This window comes from Diabrotica undecimpunctata, chromosome 1, assembly GCF_040954645.1.
Source record: "Diabrotica undecimpunctata isolate CICGRU chromosome 1, icDiaUnde3, whole genome shotgun sequence".
In the NCBI taxonomy this organism is placed as follows: domain Eukaryota; kingdom Metazoa; phylum Arthropoda; class Insecta; order Coleoptera; family Chrysomelidae; genus Diabrotica; species Diabrotica undecimpunctata.
This window is the reverse complement of record NC_092803.1, coordinates 136,217,754-136,242,575: the sequence shown is the minus strand read 5'-3', so window position 1 is coordinate 136,242,575 and position 24,822 is coordinate 136,217,754. Positions and strand designations below refer to the sequence as shown.

General features: G+C 32.0%; 1 protein-coding gene across 2 annotated transcripts in view; it reads left to right on the top strand.

The window, feature by feature from the left end:
• The window catches only part of LOC140432095 (paired box protein 6 homolog), a 159,226-nt gene that overhangs the window by 98,007 nt on the left and 36,397 nt on the right, over nt 1–24,822 (top strand). For both annotated transcript variants that reach the window (XR_011949765.1, XM_072519937.1), the window contains exon 3: nt 13,500–13,640. Coding sequence is in view for 1 of the 2 variants with exons in the window: in XM_072519937.1 (XP_072376038.1) it covers nt 13,500–13,640 (141 nt within the window). In the remaining variant the exon portion in view is untranslated. The remainder of the gene's footprint in view (nt 1–13,499; nt 13,641–24,822) is intronic.

Below are 24,822 nucleotides of genomic sequence, written 5' to 3'. Positions count from 1 at the left end.
TCACAAAGTATCCATTTTTTATGCGAGAGCTGGACAGTCAAGCCAGTCAGAGAAAGACTTCAGCGTGATGCATTAGTTGACACAAATTAGTGCTTTTGCTTCCTCTTCACATAAAAATAGGATTGATGAAGCAGTTTATTAAATCTTTAAATCAACAAGGTAACTGCTTTAAATACCTGTGCGACAAATTTCCTGCACATTCTGAAACTTAACTTAAAGAAGGAATTTTTGTCGTTCCATAAATTCGAACCTTAAAATCCGACAGATTATTCCAGAATACAATGATCCTGAATAGATCTGAAGCATGGAATTCTTTCGTAGAACTCATAAACGGTTTTCTTGAAAGCAACAGTCTCCAAACTATAAAGAAATTGTAGCCAACATGTTCAAAAATTATAGAAAAACTGGGATACAATTTAAGCGCCAAACTTCATTTTCTCGATTCCCACTTTAACTATTTTCCCAAAAATCTTGGAGCTGTCAGCGAGGAATACGGAGAGAGGTTAAATGAAGACATAAAGGGGATGCAGAGATGTTACCAAGGAAGATGAGATATTAGAATGAGGGCTGATTACGATTGGACCTTTACATAAAACTAAAAGACGCAGTTTTCACAGAAAAAAAAAAACGATTATATTAAAAAAAAACAACTAATGTATAACGTAGATTATTATACACCATTATTATTATGAACAAATCAATTTTTCAGTGTAATTTTCTATTAAATATAGTTTCAATAAATATTTTCTCAGTATTTTTGGCAGTTTCTATGAAAAATTTACTTTGCCTGAAAACCTGACGTGCTGGAAAAGAACTAAGCAAATATTCGTGATTACACTTAAAACACTTTTTTAAGTAAAAAAAAAATGTCTTTTTTGTAATTGTTCTGCCATTTTATTTAATTCAAACTATATTATTTGTTCTATTGTATTTCTACCCAGATTTCTACATTTCTTTTTAACTGTTAAGAATTAAGCATTTATTAACGATTTATAAATGGTAGGATGCTAGCCCATCGGCTCTTCAGACCAATGCATTATACGTAATACAGGGCCTAGTCATCATGATGTAGATGAAGATGTATTATTTGTAGTGATAGGAATGATCCGGATTAAACTTACGAATCTTTACATTGAACCGAAAGTCCCGGTTCTCGAAATTTACGATTCGGGTCGAACGTAATCTTCCTTAGAAAAATCATAATTTTAAAGTATATAAGTATTTTTGTATCCGAGCAGTTGGTAGATCTAAAATTTTTTATTTTTATTACTGGTTTTAGTTTCATTACCCTTTTAATATTTTATTATGGTTCACTACCTAAGTAACTCTTTTTTTAAACATTTCGATCTCTATTCCTTAGTTAAATATTATTTTTGAGTATTATACACAACTGTAAAATTTTCTCAAAACTTTCGTGACGCCTGTTATAGCAGAGCAATTTATTTAGTAACGGAATGAGTACGTCTCTGTATAACTGTGGATCTAATAGATAGCTATTACAAAAGTTGTCGAGTATCTCACATAAAGTTGCAAGTTATCATTGCTCGAGCAGACTAGCTATTACTTACGGCCAAGGTTTACCTAACATGCTATCTACAAAATGGCCGACTGTCTAGGAGCACTTAATATCTACCAATAATAACTGGCATTATCATATCGCATTAATATGATATAAGGATTATTTATTTAGGCACGTTTGCCATTTCAGCTACCAGTGTATAATTTTCAGTTGAAATATAATTACCGGGATGTTTTATTATTTACTACCAGGATTCTTGAAGTGTGACTGTGGCTGTTTTTTCTGATTCTTGATAACTCAGCAACAGCGTGCAGTCAATGTAAATATAAACGATTTATGCATAACAATAATTATCTAAATTACACACACTATATACAATATATAATTTATATATATATATATATATATATATATATATATATATATATATATATATATATATATATATATATATATATATATTCTTGGGAAATGCAGTAAATTTATTTTGGGCTAATAAAAGTAAGTCAACCTTTGGGAAAGTTATTTCTTTTCCTAAGACAATAATCTAAAAATGAATGTTTACATTTAGATAAAACCAATATAAACAAAAAGAAACTTACTGCTCGTGGTTACTAATTAATAAATTAACTTCGGTAAACATGAAGAATTTAAATAACATAAAAATTTAAACATACTTATTACAATTTCAAACTTGATTGACATCACTTAAATCTCGTTTGACTGATAAAATAATTCAGTAGGTTGGGAAAGAAATTAAAGAAAAAATACGAAAAAAAAAACAATTTAATGCAAAAACTAATACTAATACAATAATTTGATTTTTATATCAAAATCGTTTTCTTAAATTATCTTTTATGTAAATAAATTTCTTTTTCCAAAATTTTTACTTAAAAAAATGAAAACATGATCCTTATTGATCACATGTTCAGCAAAGACACCAGATTTGAAATTTTTATGAGTAGAAGAACTTTTAGGAGTAGTTAATCTAAGAGATATATTACATTATTTAATTTCTATGTTAGGTATTTAAATTCTTGATGGTTATCGAAGTGAATTTAGTAATTATTAAGCACGAAAAGTAAGTTTTTTTTTTATATTAGTTTTGTCTAAACGTAAACATTTATTTTTAGATTGTCTTAAGAAAGGAAATAAAATTTTCGAAAGCAGCTTGACCAAATATATATGTATATTCAGGGATTCTACAGTATTCACTACCTTCCCTCGCTCAACCGTTTCCGTCTCTCTCTGTTGTTCCACTCTCCATCGTTTAAGCCTCTCTTACTCAGTGAGTCGTCTACTTCGTTCCTCCAGGATTTTCGGGGTCATCCTCTTTTCCTCCTTCCTATGGGGCTCTATTCGGTTATTCTCTTTATCCATTTGCTGTCGCTAGTTCTTCTTACATGCCCATACCACTTTATCATTTTTGTTCTATATATGTTAGTATGTCTGTTTGATGTTCTTTGCTTTATTTCGCCATTACTTCTTCTATCCATTCTTGTTACTCTGCAGCATCTTCGCAGGCATTCCATCTCTGTTGCTACTATCTTACTACTGTTTTTCTTGTTTATGATCCAATTTTCAGCCCCATATGTCATAATACTTCGCACTAATGTTTTATAAATCTGTGTTTTGTCTTCATATTTAGCAGTCTATCTCACCATACTGAGTTAAGTTGTCGGATTGCTGTTCTGGTTTGTCCTAATATTTGTGTAATTTCTTCCTCTGTTGTTGCTTTTTTTTGTGATTATAAACCCCAAGTATTTGAATTTATTTTTTCCTTTGATTGTTACGTTGTCATTAATCTGTAGATCTTCTATTTCTTCTTTACTTGTAGATAGGTACTCTGTTTTGCGAGGTTAATATCTAGGCCAGCCTTGGTATATTATTCTTGTAGTTTGTTCATCATGTAGCTGAGGTCGTCTTGGTCTTGTGCAATCACTACTTGATAAAAAATAGAAGAGTAGAATTGAATGACATATAAGCCGAATGACAACAAAGAGTAGTAAAGACGGCAAGAGGCGGTTCTTCAATAGGAAGAGGAACACTGCGAAAACGATGGAACTACAACTTACTGGAGGCACATTTAAAAACAGAGTCATATCTACATAAAAAGAAGAAGAAGAATTGTGAGCCCCTACTGGGTGTAGTTCTCTTCCAGTTTAATCATATACTCAATATCAATCTCGTTTTCGAAATGTATTATATACATTCTCTCGTCTTCGTTTGGGATGGACATATATAAAAGAAGAAGAAAAAGATGATAAAGAAAAAGTTGTATCTTAAGTGTTATCCTGAAGACGCGAGTCCTATAATTTACCAGTGAATCTTGAATGGTTTGTGTTTTATGTCAGCACAAACAGTGTCCTCACGTGGTATTGTTATGCTGATATTAACATTAATGATAGAGGTGAATCCTACATAAATTTAAATATAAAACTTATTAATATTTTGTAAATAATATACAATATTAGTGTTTTTGAAATTCTGTTTAACCTCCATGTTAGAAAGTATTTTTTTCGTTGACCCAATTTATTATGTACTTCTGTTCTTTGAAATTTTTACATAAAAAATGAAAAAATCTATTATATTCAGAAGTACACAAATGAACAAAAAAAAAATGTTATTAATCATCATCAGTCGTAAACTGCAATATTTTGGAAATGTGAGAATTAAAATCATTTTACCATAGAAGTGGCCTGTAGAGAAAGAATATACACTGCTTTGAAATCAATAAGCATAAGCCTATTGTTTATTACATTAGAATCATTTTACCATGACATGGTTCAATAGGAAAAACCTACTATTTTTTTCTACTATTATTTCTTTATTAACGCGGCCACAACTTTATACCCCATAACTTTATCCCTTACATTACTCTACTACCATAATTTCCGCAGTAGAAGGGTTTCTTTTTTATATATTGATAGGATTGTGACCCTGTTCCAGGTTTGCGATATTATATTATCTTTTAAAACTTCATTCATTGCATCACTTGCTTCTTTATATTATTGTTTTAAATCTTTAAAAGTATGGTTCTGAAATAATTTCTTTTGGTGTTGTTATGTTAGATATTGTATTTAATGAGACTAAACTTCAATTTTATTAAAAATCAGTTATATTTGACGTTTTGATTTGTACCTCGAAAATCTTTGTCACAATACACGAAAATGAATTAAGCATTAAAAATAATTCTCAAATAGATATGAAGATTACTCCGAAAACTTAATTACTATTTCTTTATCTTCTCTGTTGATGTCTTCATGTTGGTAGTGTCTTTAAATTACATAGCTAATGAGAACACTTTTAATGTTCCAATAATTTTGATCATTCTCTACATGAGTCTGTATGTTTTTTGCCTCTTGATATAATAATTTCAAATTGTTCTTTGACACAGTATTGACAATTTAAAACAATTTTGCTTCTTTTGCTGCTTTGAAGAGTTCTTTTAAACTGCATCTAAACCAGTCGATTAAATTTTTTAACCATTACACTCTCCTTCTTCTTATACTCCTTTATCCTTTATCTTTCCTTGTATTATCAATCTTAGCATTTCTTATCGCTGACTCCTCATTTTAAACAAAAATCAGTAAACATTAAAATTTACAATACTCTGCGCAAAAGATTAAAGTTTGGTAAAACGTTTTGGCTTAATAAAATCTAGTACATCTTGCATAAATAAAAAGTCTGCGATAGATAAACTGGGCAACATTATATTGTTATTTACTGGAAAATCATCAAAAATAAAATAAATATTTACTTATACATATACACTTCACAATAAATCTGTGTGCATAATAGGTTGCATATCATTAAGACAAGTTTAAAAATTAAAAATTACTCAGTATGGACCTCTTGGTTATTAAAAAGAAATACAATATTAAGAACACTCAATTACATTTTAATCTTTCTTGTTTTTCAAGATGTTTCATTGTTTTTTCTTTCTGTTCTCTATGTATTAGAGTTAAAACACACCATCAAAAGATGTCATAGAATTAACAAAGTTTTACTATCCTTACCATAATTTTAGAATGTATTTTGTCCATTATTTTATGTTTGTGTTATTAATGTTGAGGGTCAAAGCTTATTATAAATAATCTCAACGACTTGTAAGTTGCACTGACGAATTGTGATATTTTGTAAATATTTACATATTCTTTTTATCTATATTACAGCGTCTTGAAAAAGAAATAAAACAATTCCGAAAGCTAGACAAAAAGTCAAAAGAGTGCTTCTTTAACATCCCGGCCAACCTTCTGACTGCAGCCCTAATAAACTGTTTGTTTGTATATATATATATATATATATATATATATATATATATATATATATATATATATATATATATATATATGCAGCTTATATAACTTGGGGATTATTGACACCTAAGAAATAAGAAAATTGTTATTTGTCTTGTTTATATTTTTTGCTCTAGTAAAATAAAATAGCCGCAAGTGAAAAGAAACAGAAAAACATACCGAAGAAAATATTCAAATTTGGTCAGAGTACTTATTCAAAAAATGCGTTTTCCCATAGCACCCATTCCATCAATCACTTCTTAGATTCATTTAAAATGCAACGAGCATAATTACCGGCGGACCCATATGGTAAGGGAACCAACATGGTACTTCCAGTGGATTCCTTTGATGCCTTTATTTGCTTAGACACGGCCGTATCTCGAGAAAATATATCCTCACTCAATGACAAATCACTACCATTGATTTTTATGGCAATGCGATGTTAACATCGTTCGCGGAGTTTTTTCGGCAAGGTACTTCTTCGACTGTTAGTACTGCCGGGAGAAAAAGTTTATTGCTTACTGTTTGTCGCAGGTAAGACATTCTTGTTTTCGAAGGAAAAATAAAAAGTTGAGCATTGACACAATGGTTTCCTTAAATAGTGCTAATAAGACTCTTGCACACAGAATACATCATGAAATCTGAAGAATAAACAAAAACACGGCATCTTTTCAAGAGGTACGCACAAGAATGCCTCCAGGGGCGGAGGAAGTCATCGATCTTTTTAAACCGGCTAAAAAATGATAAAACAGAAATATAAAATATGTGAAATTATTTAAGTATATTGATAAACAACTAAAAAAACTGAATTCTATAAACATATTACTAACGTAACGATGGGGAGTCCATTATAGACTTAGTAATTGGTAAAAAGCCCTACAAAAAATTAAAAAGCCTTTGTGCTAATTTATTAAAAGAACTTATAACTTTAAAATAGATTGGGCCTTTAGGTGTTTTAATTGAGTAAATCCAACGAAAAATCATGGAACAGAGTGCATCGTATACCAACATACATAAACTGTAACTTAAATACCTGCTCTAACCACCATCTCCGATAAAATAGTGGTAATAAAAGCAACAGATTGTGTTATCCTGATATATTATCCAGATATACGAACCTATTTATATCGACGAACGACGAGAACCAAGATGTAACATATCCTTGTCTTGCCTATAAAGTTTGACGTGTAAACTCTTAGCAGAAATATGAAGCAATGGAGCAATGAATCAATGGAGAAATATGAAGGAAAAATTAAGATTGGTCAAAGATCCAAGAGATGTGTTCTCCTTCTCCGGAATTGATTTAATTCCGTACAGTTGAGGAATAGGTTATATTGCCCAGATAAAAAAAAGTATAAAAACTCGTTTGACTGAAGACAGGAGGTACTGTCCTTAGTTTTGTGACACATCAGCCATTGTAGGACATATATACACTTTTTTTGTGGATACACAGTAGGAGTAGAAGTACTTCAATCTGATGTACAGAAATGTTATAAGAGTAAGAGGCCAAAAAATCCAAAAAAAGCAAATCTTAAGTTTATTTTACAACTTGTAAAAGAGAATAAGACCAAATCAAGAATGTACATGATATCGATAACGTCACAGAGTACTAGAAGGAACACAAATGAAAATGTATTGTAGAATAGTTAGAAAGACAATTTTAAGGCAGAGAAAGAAGCAGAAACGTCAGACAAACATTGAAGGTCGAATATAATATTAACTGGGTAATAAAAAACAAGTAGAAATAATACATTAACGGATTGGAAGAAGGATGGCAGTCAGAACCGTTTGAGATAAATCACCATCGAAGCATTCAGACATCGGAATGTGGATTCTTCCGAAAAAGCTTTGATTTAAATACAGGTGTAGGTATATGAAGATAAACCAGTTAGTTTGTACATGTAATTGAAACATGTTAACAAGATAACTCTGACAAAACAAATTGTATTAAAACTGCAATTTTTTGTTAATAATATATTTTATTTGAAACACCTATGTACGTTACTTAGATAATAAGTACAAAAAAAATGAACTTCCTAGATCTAGGACGTCAGGATCAAGCACTACCATCTGTGTGGTAACTCATAAAGCAGCGTATATGGACACCAACATCACATTTTTGACACCTTCTAGTTGTTTTGTATGGCAGTAGCAACACTTCGTTTGTTTTTCTTGATTAGTCACATAATAATTCATTTCATCGAAACGAGAGTCGGCCTTTGCTCTTCGACTTGGCCGTCAACAAGAAGATTAACTTACTTTTGTATAAAGTTGAAGAAGTGAAGTTGCAATGCGTCTTTGAAAAGCTAATTGATTCAAAGTGCATTCTGATTCAATTGCTTCGATGTAATTGTCAAATCGATATAGTGAATAAACAAACAGAAGTACCACTTTTTTTCTCTAATACCAGTTGTATATAAACTTAGGTTCTGATCGCATCGATCTGCAGTACCCACATTTCGATTATATAATTTTACCATAAATGGTCCAGCAACAAGTATCGTTGTCTTTCTTGTCGCAAGTATCGCTTTACTTGATGAATAGATTTTACACCAACTGCGTTGGAGCTCAGCGATACAACACTTATGGTGCCAGGTGATAATTGTCAATTTCTTATTTGCGTCAAACTTAGCAATCTTACCAACCTCTTTTTTTTTGTTTGTAACCCCTTTGCTGATTTCAGCGCATTTTTTGGTATTCTAATACTTCTTATGGTTCCCGTTCCTCTGACATTTTTTCCGTTAGATTTAAAATAAAGGCATTGTACTGAAAAAAATGTCAAAAAATAAATGAAATTTTTTCAGGGCCTCCTTTGATCTAAGAATATCAACATAACTGAATACCACACCTTCACCGACACCGAAATCCTTGTATTTAGGCGATACGGGTGTTGATTATATCCGGTATCACGTATCCATTTTTGTTATATCCAACCCAAAGTTCTCCCATATTATAGGGATTTAAAATGTTTTCACAATACATCTTCCTGGGGTACTGAGCACAACCACTAAGAATAAGAATTCCTACGAAAGCTTTAATTTCTTTGATACATATAGGCTTTTTTTTATTTTCTATACTGGCATATCTATTGAATTCGACAACCAGTACATCAAAAATTTCTTCATCGAACAACTTCATGAACCAGTCTATGTGAGTATCTTAACCCCTGAAAAAATAACAGCAGTATATTCATAACACTATCAATACATTCTTTTGGGCTAAATACTAAGTAAAATAAACAAAGAAACCCATTGATTACTATAAAAACTCAAATTTATAATTTTCATGCCATAATAGTGCACAATCCTGACGTCTTACTTGTAGGACGGTCAAATTTCTCACGACGTGGCAGCCATGTAGCAAACATTCTGGTAAAATTATTTCACGATTTTGATAAATAAACAATTATATATAAATAACATTATAAAAAAGAACATTTTACCAAAAGTATATTATTCATTTCTTACCGTGCAAATATGATTCCATGCTCAGACATATTTTACATTTTTTACAACCATAACACAAGTATACGCTTGAGCATTACTCTTCTTCTCCTTCTTTTTCTTCTTTTTCATCTTCATCTTTTCTTCTTCTTCTTCCTCTTTATAAGCAGTTAAGCTTGTTCATTGGCGGATTAATAGCTCTATTGGAGTTTGTCACTCCATCTTTTGCGCGATCGTTAGATACTTCTTCTGCCGATTGGCGACTTATCTCTTACTATTTTGACGACATGGGTCTCCTTCATTCTGTCTATGTGGTTATTCCATTATTTTTTTTCTATTTTGTGTCCATTCGTTTATACACTATACGTTACATTTTCTTCTAATGTCTTCACTTCTCTTTCGATCTCTCAGCATATTTCCTGTAATTCTTCTCAGTACTCTCATCTCTGCCGTTTCCAGCAACCTTTGTGTTGTGGCTGTGTCGGGTCTTTTTCTAAAGCATATGTCATTATTCTTAGTTCAAAGGCTTTATAAATTCTTGATTTCATCTCAGTGTTAATGTGTCTGTTTCGCCATATTATATTCTTAAGGCATCCTGACAGTCTATTTGGTTTTTGTACTTAATCTCTCACTTCTTTGTCCAGGTCTCCATAAATAGACAGTGTAATTCCCACGTATTTTATTTCCATTACTTGTTCAATACTGATGACATTTTAGTATTTTTATTTCTTTGTTTCTCATTTTGTATCCTCTTTCTTTGTATCCTCTTCATCCACGATCAAATTGAAGAGCATGGGGCTCAATAAATCCCATTGTCTTATTCCGCTGCTATTTCTATAGACTCTGTGTGTTGTCCATCTATTCTAACTTTGATTTTGTTGTTTTGGTAGATGTTTTTGATAGTTTTTATAATATTTAGGGGAAGTTCTACTATACAGAAGATGGATTACATCTTTAAGTCTTACTCTGTCAAATGTTTTTATTTAGTTTAATCAGACACAGCATATTGCGTCTGTACACGATCTTCCACTACAAAAACCCTGTTGTTCATCTGCTAAACTTATCCTCTGATTTATTAGCACTTGTAAAATTTTAGTTGTAAGTTTTAGCGTTGTATTTACCAAGTTTATACCTCTGTAGTTTTCTGGCTGTTTTTTTATCTCATTTTTTGAATAGTAGAATTAGATCGCTCGTTCGCCATTCTTCCGGTATTTTATTTGTTTTGTAATTTTATTAATTAATGTTGCTAATTGTTCTGTCATTGCTGCTCCATAATATTTCAGTAATTTAAGCATTACGAACAAATTAAACATTAATGGGACTATTCGTCGTTGAGTAACATTTTGTGATAGACGGATAGATATTGAAATTAGCTTTAATGCTTTTGCTGACGATGGTTCGGGCCTTGGCTAAGAACAGAAAAACAAAAAGTATGACGTAGTAGTCTCAGAATACTAAACAAATCTGTTACTTAGACTGGAGTACGCTGGTATATCTGATCGACCTACGGATGATCAGTATGGCAAGAGATCAGGGCTTACGGCTTCTATTTTAACGTTTAAATTTCCAATTCGGTATTTTAGGAACGATTTCCGAATTGCAAACATAAGCAAATAAATAAACAAATTAACAAATGACATTGTGGTTAATTCCCATTAAGGATATTAAATAACAATATTCGTCGTTATAATTAATTAATCTTTGTGAGTTTCTCTCAACCGTTATATAGCCTAAGACCTTGAAAATGTTGTCGTCGTAAGTTTTTCTTTCGACAAAATAGCATCATGATTACTTTGACTTTATTATCATGAAAATAGACTAAATTTCAAATCATTTGAGGGACAAATCTTTTTTCGATGATAACTGAGCCTATCAAGATATCTTCCATTTTCAGTTCAAGGCCGATTACAAATCTATTTTTTACTAGACTTTATTTGACACAATGATCTTTTTCTCTTGTAAGAATCGCTTTCCTGAAATAACTTAGTAAATCGGGCATTTAATGTGATTCTAGAAAAATATGTCATCAATATGTATACCTTATTCGACAACAATCATTATAAAGTTTATTATTTTCACAGTTTTCATTTCATAAAAACATAAACTAAAACACCATATTAGCTTAAAAAAGATATCAACAGCAATGTCAGTAGATAAGATAAAAACAGAAAATTACAACTATATTTTAATAAAACAGTTAAAAAATCTTACAAGTTACAGATAAAAATAAGGAAAACAGAGGTTGCAAAAAAATTTTACAAAATAAAAGTAAAAATACTCAATATTTATAAGTTCTTTCCTTTCACTTCTATTTAGTGACCTTTTTGAGCTCTCCTGTTTAATCCAATCTTTTTATTTATTGTCTGGTCTTCTCCTAAATATTTTTCCTTTAGACGAATATTTCAGTGCTTGCTATGGTATTTTAAACTCTCCTCAAATGTGCCAATCTATTTTCAATTTTTTCTCATGGAATTTAACAATTTTTGGATGGTTTGTTTTGTTTTGTTTAGGAGATCGGTATTGATTAGTATATTGGTCCAGCATATTTTTGGGAATTTTCTTAAAGATCCATTTAACAATTTTGTAGTTTTCTTGTTGCATTTTCATCATACTTTCAAGTTTCTGCTCAGTAAAATAATACGGTTGTAACACAGCTGTTAAAAATTGTAATTTTTGGTATTTCCGATATGTCAACCTTTTGTCACATTTTATTTGTTGCGTTAAATGCACCTTGTGCTTGCGTTATCTTCGTTTGTCCCTAATATGTAATTTGTCCACTTCTTTAACATTCTTTAACTAGCAACATTGTAGAAGAAGAAAAAGCTTCTATTTTTATATATATATATATACAAAGGTATATAACAATCTGAACTAATATTGGTGCATGAGCGCCACTGACTGATAAATATCAAGCACCGAAAGAACAAATTTATAGAGAACCGATTCGTTTGGATTTGCAGCCGAGTCATATCCTCTTTTTTTTTCGGCGGTTGTTTTGAAAATATTGCACCACGCGACTGGACAGAGTGCTGGCATCTGTCTTTTCGGTTTTTGATAAATACATTATTCAATAGACGTTTTTACGGAATAAACGTCAATAATGCTTTTTTCCGAAGCATTAATATTTGATCGCAAGGTGTCTACTCTTAGCCGTTTAGATTTCGATAAAAGGGCTATCAGAATCTCAAGTAGGAGGAAGTCAGTGAATTTTTTTCCGACAACTGTTTCAGTGTGTCGGTGCATAACATTATTGACAATGTTTTTTATTACAAGTGATGATAAGTTATGACCTACAATTCCACTTTTAATGACGAAAATAAATTTTAACAATATTAAAATAATTTCTACAGTTTATGTATTTATTGGGAATGATGTAGTGTAAACATGTCTATTTGACAAAAAAATAAATAATTACTGGGACTTATATACTTTATTTTGTTTTGTTGTTTGTATTTTTGTTTAGCATTATTAGCTTCGTAATTTTTTACCATTTTGATAATTGTAAAATTACTGACCCTAAAGAGTTTTTAAATGATGCATTACTTGCCATATGATATGTGTAATTTAAAAATATCTACCAACATACCGCTCATTTCGGCATTTTTAATGATTTTTTCAGAATCACATAAAAGCTTTGAATTGGTAAGAAAGCTCAGATACCGAAAGATTTATTAATTTTGATATAAGCGTTCCGAAAATATTTTTGAGTAGTCTTTAGACGCGTTTTTGTATATCCTAGATATCAAATCTTGCTATCAATTTTCTCCATTTTGTCACCCACAAAGAAAAGTATCTAGAAAATAAAATAATAGTATTCTATTTGGTACTAATAAAAAACTCTGTTTGCCACTTTTTTTTTAATGTGTCAACAGTATTGTTAATTGTATACTTGCATGGCCTCCAACACATACAGGGATAATTTTACAATTTAGAGATTAGAGATAATATATTATTTGTTAATATACAAATAAGTGGACGTTGAAATATTGTAAGAATTACAATTTTAAATCTGTCAATGATGTATAATCTACCAATATTATATGATTATTATCTTATATTATAAATTTACTTTAATATATTAACCAGTTCATACGTTTCAAAACGAATCACCGGCATAATACAGGTGTTTCAAATCGATTTTCTGAAATATATTTCATACTCTAAATATTTTGAATACGATAAAGTTACTAATGTTGTAAGTTTAAAGAAATATACTAAATATTGGTTTTCTTGTTGCAGGAACTCTGAGGCCACCTGGATTAATAGGAGGCAGTAAGCCAAAAGTAGCCACACCTGCAGTGGTGTCAAAAATCGAACAGTACAAACGAGAAAACCCTACGATATTTGCCTGGGAAATTAGGGAACGACTGATATCTGAAGGTAAGTCTCTTATAGAAACCAATAATTTTTAAAGAAATAATAAATGCAGGGAACTTCATAAATAATTTTTTTTTTATTTCTATTAATAAAACACTGAAAACTTCCACAAGTGTGAAAACTCGAAACACGTGTAGAGCAGTAGTTGAATTCAAGTTGAAATTAAATGCAATCTTTTACTATTTAAAACTCTTTTCTCTACGTAAAGAGCAAAAAATAAAGTATTTTTCAAGGATGAACCGTAGATGCATGTCGCAGTAAAAGGTTACTTCTAGCGTCGTTCAAAAGCCTCTAGTAAGAGGCTTTGAATTTGCGGTTCACCTAATTTGCTATTTCTTGTCACTTCGTATATGTCTATGTATATATATATATATATATATATATATATATATATATATATATATATATATATATATATATATATATATATACATTTTTTTTGACAGCCCAAATTGTCCCACTTACTTTTAAAAACTTATCCGAACATCAAATTAATTAAATACAATCCACTTCAAAATTTAAGGTTATTCTCAAAAATAAAAGCTAAAACTGCTTGTTCATCATTATCATAATGAGTAACGTAATTCAACGAAAAAATTGCAGCGAATGTCAAAGTGGTTATATTGGTCAAAGTCAACAGTGCCTGAAGCAACGCGCCACTCAACACAAAAGTGACTGCAACATAAGAAAAAACACTTGTGCCTTTGCGGGCCATCACTTTAAGACTTAATAAATTTGACTTAAATAATGTGAAAATCTTAGAACAAGTAAGTAATTATAAAACTGGCTTTTCCTTGAAATTAATAATACGAGTGTATCAGTTATATCAATTATAGAACTGTCACCAACCATCTGAGTAATAACTACTGCAACATTCTAAGTATCACATGTAACACTTGACATGCTAGATCCTAACCTTTAAAAAACAAAAACATTACTCACTTGATCTTTTAGTTATTGTACCTACAATTTTATTCAATTTCTGAATATCAGTCTTACAATAACTCACTATGTACCATCAATTACATTTTATAGATCAATTTAACATGCTCCTCACCCTTTCCCATTCCTCTAACATTAATAATAAAGATGCAATTATTGCATTTTTTTTTTAATGGGTGCTGTGTTAGTTATTTACCTATGTATCTTCTTAACATGCCATACACCAAAGTGCGTAGGCGACTATCTCATTACTAGAATTCTGTTCTTGGCGGCGTGACACAGCTCGCCTGTATTGTGTATTCCTGTCCATTCTTTAATATTTCTTAACCAGGATAATTGTTTGCGGCCGGCTCCGCTCCTACCTTCGATCTTCCCTTGTAGGATTAACTGTGGTATTTCATATTTTGCTCCTCTCAATATGTGCCCAAGGTAACCAATCTTGCGTTTTTTAATTAATTTAAAGAGTTCTCTTTCCACGCCGGTTCTCTTAAGGACGTCATCGTTTCGAACTCTATCCACCCAAGGTATGCGCATCATTCTTCTTAATGACCACATTTCAAATGCTTCAAGTTTGTTGATAGATGTTTTTTTCAAAGTCCACGTTTCCATGCCATAAAGCAAGATGGACCATATGTAGCACTTGACCATTCTGTAGCGTATTTCGAAATGTAGGTTTTGATTACATAGGAGCGGTCTGAATTTCACAAAAGCTTGTCTTGCCATTTTTATTCGGGTTTTTATCTCTTGTTGTGGATCCGATTGGTCATTGATTGTGGTTCCAAGGGATTTAAAAGTTTTCACGCGTTTTATGCGATCGTCACCTATGCATATTATCGGGTTTTCTGGAGGGTTTCTGCTAATGACCATATATTTCGTTTTCAAAATGTTGATTTTGAGGCCATATTTTTTACCTATGCTATTCACCCTATCAAGTAATAACTGCTGATCTTCCAATTTATCAGTTATAATCACTGTGTCGTCCGCATACCGTAGGTTGCTAATTGGTATGCCGTTCACCTTAATGCCTAATTCCGTGTCTTCTAATGCTTCCGCAAATATATTTTCAACATATAAATTAAAAAGCATCGGAGAGAGTATGCAGCCTTGGCGGACACCTTTCCGGATTTCAAATTCATCCGTATATTGGTCTTGATCAATCCTCACCTTTGCCATTTGGTTCCAGTATAGTTCTATATAGTCTAATTTACAGTTAAGATCTGTTAAGATGTTAACTTTAACATCTTAACTGTAAATTAGACATAATGTAAATCAAATCTTATTTAATAATTTTTAAAGGGTTTTTACCCACATATTTAGTGGCTACATCCATGTATTAACTTGTAAGTATTAACCACACTTTTACATTAACCTTAGTCAAAACTTAAATCTTTTCATGTTCTTTTTAATTAAGTGGTTAAATACTATTTTAGGACACTGATGATGGAATATTTATTCCGAAAACGTTTTGTCAATGCAACATAGCCCAACTGGGTTTTTTATATACCTTTTTATAAAGGATTTTATTCAAAATTTTCTGAGTATATAGTTCAGTTTACCGAATGCTGAACAAGCTAACTTTCTTCTTCTTTTTATTTCTTCAGTTTGAATTTCCCTATTTAGTATTATTTTTTGTCCTAAGTATATATATTCTTCAACTTTTTCTATAACTTTATCGTTTATTATTGTCACAGTGTCTTCGGAGTGCATGACTTTTGTTTTGTTTAAATTCATTTTCAGTCCTATTTTAGAAGATTCAGTATGTAGTTTTAAAAGCATGGTTTGCATTTCTTGTAGGTCAGTAGCTATCAGGATTATGTCATCTGCAAATCGTAGATTACTGAGGTAGCGGCCATTGATGTTTATTCCCTTATATTTCCAATTTAGGTTTTTAAAAACGTCCTCCAAAACTAAGGTGAACAGTTTGGGTGATAAAGTATCTCCCTGTTTGACTCCCCTGTTTAATGGTACAAAGTTCGTGTGTTCATTTTCATTTAGGTAGTATGTAGCTGTAGCTTGGTTCATAGTTTCTTTTATTAAGTTAATATATCTGCTGTCTATTCTACAATTTTGCATTGCGTTTATTACGGCCATGTGTTCTATGGTATCGAAAGCTTTTTCGTAGTCTACAAATGCTAGGAAAACTGAAAACTTGTATTGGTTACATTTTTCTATTAATATTTTTGTGGTTAACAGGTGATCGGAAGTTGAATAGCCTTTTCTAAAACCTGCCTGTTTATATGGTTGATATGAACAGGCAGGTTTTAGAAAACCTGTTCATATGGTATTATAGAGTTATTGATGTCTAATATAGTTAGAGCAAAATAGACAATGTAAATAAGAAGAAAGCGAGCGATGTAAGGTGTGATAGAAAAATTCCAATAAAACTGGATAGGTAAATTTAAATTAGGACGAATGTAATGTGCTGCACTAAATGTTGAAGAGTTAAAAGAAGAGCAATGATTTCATGTCGTAAAACGCATATAACTAAGTTCCTAAAAGGAATGAAACAGGAAAGCCACAAATACATGATGCCTACTCAAAACGGCATTGAAAGAGTATTCTACGTTTTACAACTGTTTTCAATGTTTTGCTGCTTTAAATTTTAAAACTAAGTAATTTAATTATTACTTAACTTTACGTGTCCAGTTCAAATAATTAAAGCTACTTTATCCAGAAAAGAGCCGTGTTAATGGCCGTTTCAGTTGCGTGCAGAAGGTCGTGTTCAGCGAAAGGTTTATCTAACAAAGGACAACTAAGTAGATGCACTAAATCTTGTATCTTCCCACATTTATCGGAATCAGCAAGCAATACCCCCCATTGCTCCATGTTGGTTTTACATTTGAACACTCCGACTCGCAGATGATTAAGTTTTCTACACAGTATAAAGAAGATGACATCAGACGAAAGTTTCGCTCAAGGATTCATATGGCAAAGAACCGCTTCTTTCCATTTGGTAAAACGAGTTCTTTGTGGTGTATGTTCTTCTCCTTATAGCGCTGTCTCCTTTCGAAGGTTGGCGATCCAAATGGCAATTGTAGCTTTGGAAACTGCTGTACGAAAGATTTCTGTGGATGAGCGGTCAAATCATCTCCTCAAGTCTTTTAGCCACAAGTTCTGGCATCTTCCAACTGATCTTTTGCCCTGAAGTTTACCTTTCCAAATGTATCTTGCAGATGTGTTAATATGGTCAGAAGGCTTTTCCTCGACTGAGTTTTCGTAAGGTAGGCTGGAAATCGTGAAGTTGATGTCGCTAATGTAGATTTTATTTTTTCGTTCAACGTTTTTACCCACTTCTCTTCGGATATCAAGTGGAATGATATCTATGATAGGGGAGAGCTTATTATATGGGTGTGGTTTGTGGGTATCAAAAATCCAGTGATGATTCTTGCTGGCATATTAATAGCTACATCTATGTATTTGGCGTTTTATGACGCTTCCCAAACTAGCAAGGCATTTTTGGCAGCAGAAATATAGAATGCGAGCGTTGACGTTTTAAGGGCTCAAAGATATGCTTCCAATTTTTTGTTTACAAACTTACGGAGAATATTGTTTTTGGCTGTCAGTTTGCCTTTTAGTTTCAAAGAATGTTCTTTGAAGCGACAACGAGCGATCGTGCGCTCTATACGCAGATCGCCAATCAGTAGCTAATAGTTTCATCAGCTAAATTGAGTTGATTCATCAAATTTTTTTAACAATATTTTGTCGTTGAAAGTACCGAGTTAGAATATCTTTTCTTTTCTGTCGCTTTCTAAATTAAGACAAGATAAGAACTTGATAAGAAACAAAGTAAATAGATAACTACGACAAAAAATAATAAAATATTTCAGCCATATTTTCTTCTTCATGTGCCTTGTCCGTTCCGAACGTTGGCAATCAACATGGCTATTCTGACTTTGTTTGCGGCAGATCTGAATAGTTCAGCAGATGACAATCCGAACCATTGCCGCAAGTTTTGGAGCCACGAGTGTCTTCTCCTCCCTGGACCCCTTCTGCTGTCTATTTTCCCTTGGACGATCAGTTGTAGTACTCTATATTTATTGTGTCTCATAACGTGACCCAAGTATTCCAACTTTCTTTTCTTTATACTTATTCCTACCTCTCTCTCTTTACCTATCCGGCGTAGTACCTCTTTGTTGGTCACGTGCTCAGTCCAGGATATACGTAATATACGTCGGTAAGCCCACATTTCGAAGGCCTCTACTTTTTTCATCAATGTTGCGGTCATTGTCCACGCCTCCATTCCATATAACAAAACCGGGAATACATAACATTTCAGAAGTCGAATTTTGAGAGGTAGGGTGAGGCTTTTAGAGGTGAAAATTTGCTTCATGCTAGTGAACGATGCTCTTGCCTTTTCTACCCTTATACGTATTTCCTTCGCTTGATCCCACTTTGAGTTAACTGTTGTTCCCAAGTAGATGTACGAATCCACGTGTTCAATTCTTTCATCGTCTAATATCAGTTGCTGTGGTGGTTGTTGGGTTTTGCTTACTAACATCCATTTGGTTTTTGTGATATTTAGTCTGAGTCCGTATTGTGCACTTGTTTTTTGTATCTAACTCATTAGGCAACTCAGTTCCTCCATGCTACTTGCTAGAATCACAGTGTCATCAGCATACCTTATGTTATTAATTATTTGTCCGTTTATCTTTGTTCATAGCTATATTTTAGACATATGCATCGTTCAATAAATAAATAAAATATTTATGTTGATGAAGATATTACCGTTGATATCTATTGATTGTGATAGTTATTTAATATAATTTTTTTTGGACGTAAAATTTAACATAATTTATTAAAAATAAAAAAAAATACAATAAAAGTATTATCTTTCTTTTATAATATAAGCTTACCAATTTATATAAATTTATATAAATTCTATGACGAATTGATGACGGTTAAAAGAAACTGTAGACAAAATAGTAAGTATGGCACAGCTATAGAATAATTATTATTATTGTATGATTTGCGTACTTAAATATTGTTATTCAAAATAATAACTTCTCCTTACTGTATCGGCATACACACACATATTCTACTTCGAAAACATATGTCCGCAAGGGCTGTTGTAATTTTTAATTTGTCTTTACGTCCCGTACAATTTACCGAATAAAACAGCCAGTTTTTCCGTTTTCTCAACTGCCGAATTACTATAATTATACGCCGCTTTGTGGTAAGAGGACGATCGGAGCACAATAGCAGTCTGGCTAACCCAAACAATAACGTTTACCTCTAAACATTGTCATTGGTACGTTATTTTTTGCGGTTTTCAAGATATAGAGAAGTGTTTTTATTCACACGCGTATCCCATCTACTTGATGGGTTTTCAGGAAACTGTAATTATTACACCTTTCACTCAAACGGCGCATATGTTGGATCATACTTTAAGAGATTTCAAACTTACCTCTAAATAAAGTTTTTTTGTTTGCTTTTTCGCATAAAATGTTTTAACCGAGTTCTGATCTACAAATTAACTAATGATTCGTGATTCTTTAAAATATTTATTTTAGTATTTTTTGTTGTTTTTTTATCTATTTTGTTAATGTGTTTATTTCACCCCCTGTTTAGTATTAAGTTATTGATGTCTTTGAACTTTCGTGTACGTCTTAGACTTTTGCATTACTAATACAGGGTCAAACTCTTATAAGCATAACGCAAGGAGTCGATCAAACATAGCTATATCAGAAGATAAAGGCAAACTTAGTTCTGGGCATGCCCATGGACCAAATCGCACAAATGTATAACTTTAATAAACATTTTAATATCACAGTACACAATACACAGTATCACAATACCACAAAAAGTGATAAAAATACAGCTGCTGGTATGTCTAGCACAATACTAAAGATAGAAATCCGGTTAAGCTTGGTAACACATACCACCATACTTTATGCAGAAGTTGTCGCTATACAAAGTTATGCTATGCAACTAATATGTCGGCAAGTAGAGAATGACTTATTCTTAATCTATTCCGTTAGTCTAGCAAACCTAAAAGCCACTAGTTCAATGTAGGTTGAAGTAAAACTTGTGTGGGACTGTTTGATACCTCCTTCCGGGTTGGGAGTTATAATAGCCTGATTACACCAGCCTGATTCCAGAGCACAAACGCTAAGTAGGCAATGAGAGGGACTACCTGGTTAGAGAAGACGCTTGTGTGCCTTTAATTTGTCCAGAGCCCTGTTCTGGGATTGCAAGCACACAAAACAGCACCAGAACAAAGACATGTCAAAGAGTTAATTAAGGAACATTTAGCCAAATTTACAGTAACAATTATAAGTTCCTGAAAACGCATTAAGTAGATGGGAAGCAGCAGGTGTGAATAAAAACTCTTCTCTATATTTTGACGGAAGGGGATATTTGTCGATTCTATTTAGAAAAATGGAAAACAGCTCTACACATCTTATGTCAGTATGAAGGCCTCACAAGGGTGACGGTATGCTGTATATAGAAATCAAACAGGAAAAAATATCAGTATATGAAAGAACCCCTCTCAAAGCTGCAGGGTTGGATACCTAGCTTAAAGTGACAAATGGAAGCCCATTCGATCTGTAAAGCTCGCGGTATGTGAGGTCGAGAGCCGCCTTAGTTGTAATCTCTAATTTGTAATCTGTACACTTTTGCTTTTTCTCTCTCTAGTAATTCTTTTTAGATTTTGTATCGAGTGTCTTTATTTCTGTTATCTCCAATAGCCTTTTGGATTTTAATATTTTTGGTGTAGTTTCTGTTCTGTTCTGATATTTCTGTAACCAAATATTTGGACTATAGAGGGTAGAGAGTATTGGAACTAGGAGGGAAGTAATTCTACTACACGACCTAAATGCTGGAATCGTACGAAAAGTATGATAGCAAAGTGGTCTGTCCATTTGGAGAAGAAAAAATGAATATTAACCGTGAAAGAATAATAAGTTTCTGTGATCATATGAATTTAAAGATAATGAATGGATACTATTAGCATAAGAATATTTATAAATTTACGTGGACCCTACCAACAAGAAATTTGAAATCAATAATCGATTACTGTATATGCAACGAAATCTCCACAATAAAGATTAATAACGTTAGAATCCATCGAGGAGCAGAGTGTGGATCTGGTCACAATTGACTTAAAGTGCTACTACTATTTACATTTAAAGAAAGCCAACGACAAAATAAAAATAAAAGTTCAATAATAGCAAGACATTTCAACAAAGAGATGTAATTTACAAAGTTTTAAAAATAAGTCTACCCAGTTTCTATATCAAATGAGATTAAATTTAAAATTACACAATATGTTGTTCCTCACCAATTATCATGTACAATGAAATCATGAAATCTCTTGACTAAGCTGCAATGGAAGCTATGGGAGAAGTGGATAATACAAATATTAGAAGTGAATGGTGGAATAAGGAAAAAGGAGAACTTGTGGGAACGAAAAAGGATTTGTATAATTAATGGAAGTAAACGGGGAAGGTTTAAACAAGGAAGTAAAAAATAGGTTAATAAAACGAAAAATGAGATGTGGAATAAGGCCTGTAACAACATAGAAAACATTATGGGTAGCGTAAGAAGTAAAAAAGCCTGGAAAATAATTACAAGTAGTAGAATAGATTGAAAAGGACCCAGTAGGTTAACTCTATATCCCCGGAATTATGGGTCGAATATAATAAACAAATGCTGACAGAAGATAGAACAGAATTTCAAGATATTGGCTACGAAAAATATAACATTTCCTACTGCTAAGAAACTGAAGTAACACCAGGAGAAATTAAAAAACACACCAACGGAGTAGTACCCATAGAACTGATTAAATATGGCCGTGACAAACTATTTCAAATTATGACTTATACCTTTAATTGCATATATCAGCAATCTATACAAACATAAAGGCGACAGAAAGGATTGTAAGAACTACCGAGGGCTTAGTGTAACCAACTCAATTTGTAGAATTTACTGAAAGGTAATTAAAACCGGATCGCAAATTGTTGGGAAGACGCTGAAGATCAGAGTGGCTTTTGTACTGCTCGATCTTGTATAGATAATGTGTTCTGTCTAAAACAAACAATAGAAAAGCGCTTGGAACACAATACGAACACACATATGGTATATATTGATTTTCAAAAAGCGTATGATAGTGTCACATTAGTGAAGCTGTGGTAGGTACTAGAGGACAACAAAATTTCACCGATTGACATTAATGCTGTGAAGGAGTTGTACGATGATATGATATGAGTTCAATTAAGATTGGACAAAAAGTAGCAACAAAGATAAAGGTGATTAAAGGACTTTGCCAAGGCTGCTGTATTGCTCCTACGTCCTTTAAGATCTATTTGGAGGTGGTTTTGGATGTTTGAAAAAAAATGTAAACCTATGGGTATTCAAATTGGAGCCGAAGTAATCTTTTTAGTAGAAAATGCATTCTAATTCCTTTTCTAAAATTTTTTAATTAGAACAGTTATCCTAAAGAGGAAAATAAAAAAAACCAAGATAGAATTATTAAATAAGTCAGTTCTTCTTTTATTGTTAGGTTGTTTTATTATAAATAATAATATAATACTCGCAGTAACATCCTGTACCACAATCGCTCTCTCGTATTCTAATACGACAGGAAAAGGTGTGAAAAGTCGTTGAGCAAGGTTGACTTTTATAACAATTAACTAGATTGCCACCTACGTGGAAGCTCGCTGTAGTATTGATTACGTTCTTTGTGAGTATTAGTTTCAATTATGTGCTAGTTGCTGCCATTTTCTATTTTACAGGGGACCTTCTCGTATTCTCTACTTGTTTGGCAGGGACAAGAACAAACAACGGGACTGCGGATAATAATAATAAATATATGGTTTTACTATGACTAATTCTTTGCATTCAGTCTGTGTTCAATCGCTACTGTTCACTGTCTAACTGGTGGTCCTATTCATATTCTTTCTTTATATTTTCAACTCTATTTTTTCATTGGATTTTACTGATCTAACCATGCCTTTTATGTCTAGTAGGTGTCGATATTAGGATTTGCTTAGGTATTCTTTTTACGTCATTTTATGCATATTATAGAAATGTATATCAGGACTTAGTGTTTTATCTGTGAAACAGAATATTTTCTGACTTTTAATATAATACATAAAATTATTATACAAGAAGAACTCTTCCTAAAGTAAATTTTAATTAATGGTGTCACCTAATTATTAAGAATAATAGATAATAACATCAACTAAATAAAAAAGCATGTTATAAAATTCCGTTATGATTGTTTCGATTCGGTCATAATTATAGCATTTTTATTATTTAAAAATCGATTACTTGGTCTTTTAATAATTGACTCCTATTTTACCAGCTTAAATAATTAGGTATTTTATGGTACACTTCCTATTAATTCTATCGAATATATATTAAATAAAATTAAGTAGAAGTAACGTAGAGATATTTTTAGAATGTCCATACCTCTCTAACTAGAATCAATGCATTACATTAGTGATCAGTGTAGTAGTGTCTGGGGGCTCGGGAGACTGAGACCTCGGACGCCTTGAAGAAGACATCAAAGAGGATGTCGAAAGCTTGGCTCAATAATAATCGACGTGGTTCAACCCGGAAAACTGTTGATTTTAATATTAATTCTAGTAATAGTATTAATCTTAGCTCTAGGTTTAATTGTATTAACCGTGAGTAAGATAAAATCAATTTAACTTGAATTTTGAGAATAATTTTAGAGGTAGAAATCTAAATGTCAAATAAAGTACTTTTTATTTAAATTGTGGATTCTTCCCAATATAAAGAATTTAGTATGGATTATATCTTTTAAACATAAATTATGTTCTAAAAACGTTTTACTCATTTACTATTTACCTACAAATATACCAACAGTTTTTCCAAGTTCTCAAATTGTAACACACATACGAAGTGCCGCTTTGGTCACAATCTGACGACGTAATTGAAAGTGGCCGGTAATTTAGTTTTGTGGGAATTGCGGTGATATCGGACATTATAAAGCGTTAGTATTCACACGCAAGAAGTCACGTAGACCGAGGCATGTGTTAGACACGCAAAACATCTTTCAATTTTAAGTGTAAAAAATGGCACGCACAAAAACCTACTTCATATCTAGAAACTATTTAGTTCTTCGCTACAAAGTAAAGCTTAATACATAAAAACATCAATTGCAGAAATAATTTGTATATTTATAATAACTTATTAACATACAGTTATTGACGGAGTCACACAACTGCATCAATTACAAATCTCATTTAATAAATTAAGTTATTTAACAAACGAC